The 9,624-nt window shown below is 36.7% G+C and overlaps 1 protein-coding gene across 1 annotated transcript; it reads right to left on the bottom strand.

The window, feature by feature from the left end:
- Nucleotides 1-674: 674 nt before the first annotated feature.
- Nucleotides 675-2,531, bottom strand: LOC134273580 (uncharacterized). Its single transcript, XM_062755773.1, has one exon. It carries the CDS (start codon nt 2,529-2,531, stop codon nt 675-677), a length of 1,857 nt encoding a protein of 618 aa, XP_062611757.1.
- Nucleotides 2,532-9,624: the final 7,093 nt, after the last annotated feature.

The raw sequence follows: 9,624 nt of genomic DNA, 5'->3' as shown, positions 1-9,624 counted from the left end.
GAGCTCATCGCTCACAGTACCTCTAGTTTTTTCTGAATAAATCATTATTAGAGTAGGGGGTCGTCTATCAAAAAAGTTGTGATCCTTTGCAGAAAATCTGGGCCTTATAGCTTTTAATTGCTTTTATACCAGGGATGAGGATTTATCTTTTAATTAGAAACTTGTCTCAAATATTTTTTTGTTCAAATGACCTGAATTAAAATGTGATATCTATGGTTATGAAAATTACTCTCATAATCCCTCAATATTTAACATAGGCATGTTATCAGCTCATGTATGACAATATACATGTATGATTTTACGGACATGTCATTAAATAATTTACTACTGTTGCACTTGGTAAGTTCAGAAATTCACACCGTCATGTAGTAACAATTTATTGTTTCGACCTGTTAATGGATAGATATCTATTACAATAAATAACAGTTTGTTGAAAATTATACAATTCTCATTATTATTAACAGTCATTTTTAATATTAAATAACTCACACATTGACGGGCTTAATACATGACATTGTTTCGCCGTTGAGGAGTCCGTGCATCTCAAACCGGATATTACTTGCAAAATATTAAAGTCCGAAACGATACAGACGGAATGTACAATTCCGAAACGTACACTCCCCCCACCATTTGTTCGGGGATATGAAAAAAGTTCACATGCTCACAGTTTACATTTACACCTGTTCTTCAACTGGAAGAATAACAACTAATCGTCGGACTGATCTGCAAACCACCGTATCCGGACAACCACAATATTTAGGATCTTGGTTCAGGTTTTTGTATCTAAGTTTTACATCCCGAACTTTTCCATCACTTCCAGGGTTTGCCTCCGAAACTTGTGCCAGTTTCCATTGACCACGCAAATTATTTGTATCTTGAACAAGTACGATGTCACCATTTTGAATGTTTCTCCTTTCATGATGCCATTTCTGTCTTATAATAAGGGTATGAAAGAAATCTCGTGTCCATCTTCTCCAAAATGTATTCACCACACGCTGAACAAATTTCCATCTTATTCTGGGGTCCTTGCAATCATCCCAGTCTCCTACAGGGACTCTGGTGCTTGCCCAACCTAACAATAGATCGTTCGGACAAAGATATGTACCTTCAGTAGGGTCACAATTTTTTGTACCAATGGGACGTTCATTTAGTAGATTGGAAACTTCAAAGAGAACAGTTTGTAACTCTGAAAATGTCATAACTGCTGATCCAATGGCAGTCTCAAGAGAAAGTTTAGTTGAACGAATAAGCGACTCGCTGCAACCATTTTCCCAGGGTGCGTCCGCTGATTTTGTTGTCTGCCAATCCATGCCTCTGGCTTTCCCAAAATTCTTGATATCTTCCCAATCCCAAGTATGCACAACTTTTTGTAATTCTTTCCCGGCAGCAATTAGTTGAGTACCTGCAACAGAAATCATTTTTCTGGGGTATCCTCTGATGGAAACAAAACGTCGTAGTACCATAAGGAAACTGCCCATGTCATATCCTTCTGCTACATCAATATATACTGCTCTTGAAACTAAGCAATTAAACAAGACACCATAACCTTTCCCATGGGTCCTCTTCTTTATGGCGTCCTTGATTACAAGAGGTCCAAACAAATCAACAGCACACATGTAGAAGGGAGGGGTTGGTTTAAGTCTTTTCTCTGGCATTGGACCCATCTGTTGACCTTGCATTGATTTGAATTTTCTTCTACATATCACACACCTAAATTTAATTCTGCTTATAATGTTTTTTACTTTAGGTATCCAAAATCTGCTTCGGATCTTTGCTAGAGTAACGTCAATTCCTGTGTGATCTTCATCGTGTATTGCTTTCACTACATATTCTGTAAATACGTGATTTGTAGGAAGAAGTGCAAATGTGGACTGATTCCAGGTTTCTTCAATCCATTTACTCATTCTCTGTCCAACTGTAATAATTCCATCCTTTGTTCGTTCAGGGCCAAGACGTCGAAACCTCTGCAAAACATTGTTTGGTAGGTCCATTTGAGCATGTAAAATCCAAGCCCTTTCAGCCTCTCTTATAACGTCAGCTGTCACATTTTTAAGAATCTTCTTGAATGAGTGCACCTTGAATATTAGTTGCAAAATACCAGTGAGTCTATATAGCTTATTCAAGGATGAGATTCTCGTGGTGTCTATCAATTCCAGTATCCGAGTCGAGGATTCCCTTGGCTTCACTTCAATATTTTCTGTCAACACATTGTGCACCAATGAATCCGGAATTTCTAAAACATCAACAGTTTGTTTCATTGGCCACTGTTCAATAGGATAGTGTAAGAATTCTGGTCCTTTCTGCCACCTTGAATCATTGTTTAATATGCTGGGATGTGTAATCCTTGTTGTAAGATCTGCAGGATTTTGATCAGAAGGAATCCAGAACCATTCAGCCTTTTGTGTCTTTGATTGAATCTCGGCTATCCTATTGGCGACAAATGTACCAAAACCGTAACTTTCCTTTTGAATTTGGGCACGAACAATTGCAGAATCAGTAAGATGAATTACTCTCTGAAATGTAAAAGTCATGCTTTCCACAATTGTTTCCCTTATTCTAGCTGACAGCACAGCACAGCAAAGCTCAAGCCTTGGAATGGAAAGTTGCTTAACTGGCGCAATCCGATTTTTTGCAAATATTAATCTGACGTCATAAGTGTCCCAAGCAGTCTCCCATCTTATGTACGCACACGCTCCAAATGCAAGATTGCTGCCGTCAGAAAAAAGCACCAAGACCGGATTTCCAAAGACATTAGTTGGTTTTAAACATCTGGGAATGCACAGGGATTCTAACTGAAAGAGTCCATTGAAAAATTATATCCATTGTTGTCTCATTTCTGCGGATAAAGGTTTATCCCACACTTCGGACTTACTCTGGTTTCCTTGGCATAAATTTCTTATTAGAGATTTTGCACTAAGAGTGTAAGGAACAATCATTCCTAAAGGGTCATACACTCCTGCAACTTGGCTGAGTACTATTCTTCTTGTCAAAATTTCTGGAATTTCCTTCAACTTATTGGTTGATTTCTCTACATGGCTTTTATGCTTTGTTTTCCTGGAGAAGTTCAATCGCACTTTAAATGTAAATACATCATCAACAGGTTTCCACACTAGTCCCAACACCTTTTCTGATTCTGTATTCATTATGTTGATTTCATTAATTTCCTGATGATGGTCTCCTGATATAATCCAATGCTTTATGTGAAAGCCACCAAAGTCCAATACTTGATTGATATCCTTAGCCAATTGCAATACATTTTCAAATGTGGAATCTGATGCTAAAATGTCATCAACATAGCTGTTGTTTTTTATAACACTAGCAGCTTTTGGGTAAACATCTTCCAGCATTTCAGCTGTTTTATTGAGAGCTATAATAGCTATAGCACCACTGGGGCGATCTCCAAATGGAACACTGGTCAGCACATAATGATCTGGTGGTCTGTCTATTTCACAATTTCTCCATAAAAATCTGTGCGTATGCTGATCTTCTACGGAAAGATGAATCGAGTTATACATTTTGGAGATATCGCCTACAAGACCAACCTGATTTTCTCGAAACTTCAACAAGATGGACAGAAGGTCATTTAAAACTTTTGGTCCTTTAGCCCAGTAGTCATTAATAACATGACCCATATAGGAAGCAGAAGAGTTGAACACAATTCGAAGTGGTGTTGATGATGATTCTGGTTTTAAAACCTCATGATGTGGAAGATAGTGCACTGGTCCCTTGTATGAAGTAACTTCCTTTGGTGATAATTTTCTAGCAGCCTTTCTCTGCACCATGTCATCTATCTGTTTTTGATATTCCTGAGTGTGTTCATCGCCAGTTTTTTTCAGTCGTTGTTCCGTTGACCGTAAATGGCCTATAGCAGCTTGTATGTTATTAGGCAGTTCTGAAGGATTCCTTTTCCATGGGTAATTTATAGTCCAGCATTTGTTGGCATCATCATGCTTTAATCCAGTCTCAATCATGTTCAGTTCATGCTCCTCTTCAATGGTGTAATGTCCTGAACCAACAACACAATGTCCACATCGACACCCTCCACATCCTGGTTGACAGTAGGTTCCTAAGCTTTCAATGTCTAGAAAACTATCAAACTGATGTTTTAGCGATTTAGTATTCATGATATGCATGGAATTTAATTCGCTTCCCGACAAATGATTGATACAAAACGAGTTTGGCATTGCTGATACTTTAATTAGAGAATGACTTCCCATCACACAATAACCAAATTGATTTTTCATCAGTTCTTCGAAGATTCCCGATGCCGTCAACTCTTGTGGGTAAAAGAATGCTACAGTCTTATCCAAACAGTAAATCAACCTCTCCACATGGTCTGTAGATATTAGAGTCTGTAATTCCATTAAATAATTGGGCTATTCCACTAAAATCTACCTTGCCTGTATTTGTTGTAATTTGCTCCATACCGTATCCCTTAATTTGCCAGGTATTGCCATCCTTGTCTGTCAAGGGGATTATATATTCTTTGCTATGTAGTTGTTCCATAACATTTCCCACCTTCGTGATACTGAGGGTTACATCTTTTCCTTGTAAATTAAGTTTCCTTGCTGCACGATGTGAAATTAACGAAATATTTGATCCCGGATCCCACAAAGTTGATAGCAAAATATCCTTACACTTAACTTCACTGATCATAAGTAGGACATCTTCTCCAGGTTCTTTGCTATTAACAATTCTCACAATGTTAGCAACATTTCCCTCTTGACCTTCTTGATGCAGTGACGAGTGATGTAATTTTCCACAATATTCACATCCTTTCTTTTGAGGACAGTATTTCGAGATATGTCCTGTTTTTAGACAAATAAAACAGCCTCGATTTTTTCTGAGTAAGTCCATTTTAGCACCAACGTCCTTTCCGTTGAAATTCCAACACTGAGAAATATCATGTGTATCACTGTTATGGTACCAGCAACTCCTTGGTGATGGCAAGGGTCGACTAAATCTTGATAGATTTTTATTTGTTTGATGTCCTTGACGAACAATTTCATTGATGCTTGCTAGGCCGTCTACAACCTTTTGGAGGACTTCTTGATTGTGCTTCATCTGAACACTTAGTTGATCAACTGGAGAATGTGAATTTGTCTCTGCTACATGATGGATTCTTGCTTTGGAGTTATTCCTTATTTCTGATTGCATGTATTCCATGGCATTCTTTTCTTCTAACAGAAATTCAAGTAATGGAAGAAATATCTCTATTTTCCCAGCGTGTTTTTTCTTTTGCAAAACCCATTCTCTCTTTTGTACAGGGGGAAGAATTTTTTCGATTTCGTTTACCATTGTCGCTGTATTCATCTCTCTCTCCATTTTCATTCGTTTCAAATCTAAATAACATCGTTCAATCACTTCTACACTATTTATAAAGCTGATACGGTCCCCATCGGCTATGACCTTGAGCTTCTGAATGTCACTCAAAATTGAATCTGTTAGTTTCTCTGGTCTGCCGTACTTTAACTGCAGTCTGTGCCACATTTCTTGGTAATCATTATCCACTCCTTGAATGACTTTTAATGCCTCTCCGTATAAGCACTTTTTCAGAGCAAATGGGTCTAATCCATAGGATGGTACCATAATACATTCATAGTCTCCTTTGAAACTTGGGTATTCCCGTATTGCACCGCTAAATGAAGGTGCATCAAGTTTTTTAACTTTAACTGTTTCCTTTTTTGTTTTTGTCTCTAATTCCTTTTGTTTAATCTTTTCTGCTAATCTTGTCACATGTAAACGACACTCACATAATTCACTGTACATTTTGTCCATATCTCTATCAACATTTTCATGTTCATTTGCTTGTAATTCATTTTCTAGATCTAAAAGTTCTACATATTCTGCATGACTTCTTTCTTAATTATTATAGAACGTTTCTAGATCACCAAGAATATTTTGTAGTACACCATGGTCTTCCATATAACCTAATTCCCTAAACCTGTTGTATATTCTGTGAAACTTGCCCTTTTGCGTTGAACGTCGACGCTTCTTCCCCTGTAGCTCAGGATCTTTCGACTCTTCGGGTGGCGGCATGTTCCCTTTGTGTCGAAATGTTGCACTTGGTAAGTTCAGAAATTCACACCGTCATGTAGTAACAATTTATTGTTTCGACCTGTAAATGGATAGATATCTATTACAATAAATAACAGTTTGTTGATAATTATACAATTCTCATTATTATTAACAGTCATTTTTAATATTAAATAACTCACACATTGACGGGCTTAATACATGACATTGTTTCGCCGTTGAGGAGTCCGTGCATCTCAAACCGGATATTACTTGCAAAATATTAAAGTCCGAAACGATACAGACGGAATGTACAATTCCGAAACGTACAACAACTACATGTAATGCTTTTTTTGTGAAGTTTAATATCATTTTCAGTATTACTGGTAAACAAGAAGGAAATGGAGACTGTTAATCAACGTGGTAGACCATATGTTGAAGGGAAAGCTCTTTCAAAAGACATGAAAAGTTTACTAATCTATGACTTAATTTAAGTTGGTGCTGTCAAAGGTAACTCTACCATTCCTCCTGGTTTAGGTGTTGAGTTGTCGCGCAAATTTAAAGTGTCGAAATCTACAGTGTCAAATTTCTGGAAAAAATACAACGAGAGATTCTCTGTTTCTCCTCGCAAACCATTTCATTCAAGTACACGGAAAATAGAAGAAGAAGACTGTGAGTTTATTAAAGTATTGAAAACCGAAGAACCTTCAATGCAATTAAAAACAATAAAAAAATGAGTTACTACGCCATTCAAACAGTGTAACTCACGTCGGAATAGCAACAATTTCTAACACGATTCGAAAAGATCTCAACATGACATACAAACCAGAGGCACTGTGAGCAATGGGCTCACTAAATGATACCCCCCGCCTCCCATATGTGTATAAATGGCATTGTCCATGTTTTGCCATGGGAAACCCAAATTATATGTCGGATCAAATAGTAAAATAGGAGGTGCTCAATGGCAATATGTAATCAAGATTCTGTGAAAGTTTCAATAAATTTCATTCAGTGGTATGAGAGGAGTTGCGGGTAAGAGATGGGTACCCCAAAGCGTAACAGACGGACGGACGGAAATAACGATTACTATATACCCTCCCGCTTTTCAAGCGGGGGTTACAAAAATGTGTCTGTATCATAAAAATAGATTTAATATTCACAATCTCCAATACATACAGATTCCTTAACTATGTCGCAAATAAAGATCCATACACATTAAGTTTATGGATGAAATGGGAATCAGGTTGGTGGACGGTCAGCCAAACTACGGACATTCCATTAAAGGTACAAGATGCGTGGAAATGACCAGATATGACAGAACAGCCAACTATACCGTCAATTTGATCGTTGGCATTACAGGTTTTAAATATGTCTCTATTATTGATGGTCCATCGGATACTTTCAAGTATGTTGGATTCATTGGAGAGGCAGCCAATAGTTTTACATACATGTATGAGGGAGAGAGAGCATTCCATTTGGGGGATACCCTGGTGACAGATAATACCCCTATTCACCACCATACCGCCGAAAGAATCCTCAGAAATTGGCTACCGACTATAGGTGTAGATGTTCTGTTTTTACCCACCTATTCTCCAGATTTCAACCCAGCAGAAAAATGTTTGCTAAAAGTTAAGACTTTGATCAAGAGTGATAGATATGTATCTGCTCTACATAAAGATATGAAAGAGGTCGTACTGCAAGCCTTCGGCGAAATTACTATGACAGACACTTTGTCCTTCTTTCATGCAACAGATTGCATGTTCGCCTAACGAAGTTAATTTGAGCTTAAGTTGACATTGTAAAGAGTTGAACTAATCTTTGAATTCTGTGGAGGGAGCAAGCTGAATTTAATTGGACAGAAGGTAAATACGTCTCTATGCGTCCCCCCATAATTTGATCTAATTAAATGGCGCTGGTCCCTTAACCCCCCACCCCAAAGATTTTGTGTGCGGGAAGTTCTCGACCGAAATTTTTCTTCAAACGTATCCAGGTTTATATTAACAGTGTCCAGTTTAAATTTTTCATTGGTCATTCAGGACATTTGTCATTGGTCATTCAGGACAAAAAGAGACTGTTAATTGAAAACAGGAATACATGCACTAGTAATCTGGGACCACCCTTTCATTAAAATCATAATAAAATCAAATGATACCCCCCTCTCATTGAGTCATTTATGAAATACATGTATATCGATTTAATGAAGCAGCAGAAAGTTGTGAGATTTATTTTTGTTTTTCATTTGAATAAAGAAGATGAAACATATCAGGCGGAGTAAAGAGTTCTTTGTTAATTACATTTAGTTATGACTTTTAGTGTTTTTCTGTGTGGATTGGAAAATGTTACATATGAACTAAATTTTTTAAGAAAAAAGAGAATAAATTTGAAGTATTTTATCATGCAATTTGTGTATAGGACTTTTCTTCGGGATCCAAGAAATATATCATTACTCAGTATTATTTTTTTATGTCACAATCATTCTCGATATCCATGGATTTTGTTTCCATTCTATTTCCACAAACGAAATATAATTGACACAAAAACGATTATACTTGTATTTAAAAGAGGTCAACCAACACTGTGCATTTCCTCACAGTTTACATAATCTTTACGGTAGGAATATTGCGTTAAAATTTGTAACTGTCTGAGTTAACAAAAGCGGCTACCGTCGTAAAAGCAGGGATTTGCAAAAAAGGGGGCTTCCTGTAATTTGGGTCATAAAACACATACTGGAAAATAATGGAAATTAAGTAAATTTAAAATTAAATGGTTATGTTGAAAACTAATCAGACACCGAAGTGATTGAATCTGATTGAAAATAATTATTTCTAGTCAAATATCTCCTCAAACCCCACTGGGTTTCGCGACACATAAATTGATCATTTTCCTCTTTTAAAAAGTTATTTAATATTATAACTGTTTTGATTGACTATGTGAAATGATAACAATTTCACTTTGATTAAAATCGGTCAAATTACATAAGATCGACCGACATTATTCTGAACTGAAATTTACAATTTCATTTCTCTCAGGCCTGAGAAATATACATCAAAAACTTGCGCAAATGTCATGGAGTGTAAAAAACAGGAAGCTCGTAGGTGGGGCTAGTAATCAGCTACATCGTTGTTGCAACCAATGAGAATGAACGTCACCATTTGACAGTCGGTAAACAAGTAGTGTCGAGAAAGTCACACCCTCTTGAAAGTCCATAGATTGGTTAAAAAACTTCTAATAATCCGATGAGAAAGATCATTGCTCTGATTAACTCAATGCACAGGAATGGTTGTTAATGATGCGTAAGGTATAGGATAAGAATTTTAATTTAAATTTTTGGAGGGATCGACTTATTGATTGCAATAACTGATGAATTAACAGTCAAAGTCACACAAAACTTTTTGCAACCTGTTGATTAGAGATAAATTAACGATAATAAATCTGGAAAAATATTCAAAAAACTAGTTTTAATTTAATTAAAAAGTTCAGTATGATTTTTTTTTCTTTCAGTATACTAAAGACGTTTTTCACGTCAGATGTGTAGAAATGCGTATATGCAATGCTGCATTACATTGGCAAGCAAAGGAAGAATTCAAATCAGCATCAATGATGTAACAA

This window comes from Saccostrea cucullata, unplaced genomic scaffold, assembly GCF_032062105.1.
Source record: "Saccostrea cucullata isolate Sc308-1 unplaced genomic scaffold, CSIRO_AGI_Scuc_v1 ctg981, whole genome shotgun sequence".
In the NCBI taxonomy this organism is placed as follows: domain Eukaryota; kingdom Metazoa; phylum Mollusca; class Bivalvia; order Ostreida; family Ostreidae; genus Saccostrea; species Saccostrea cuccullata.
This window is presented reverse-complemented; position numbering and strand designations above follow the sequence as displayed.

Coding starts and splice junctions, on each gene's coding strand:
- LOC134273580 (XM_062755773.1), bottom strand. CDS start 2,531: ATGACTTTTACATTTCAGAGAGTAATTCATCTTACTGATTCTGCAATT.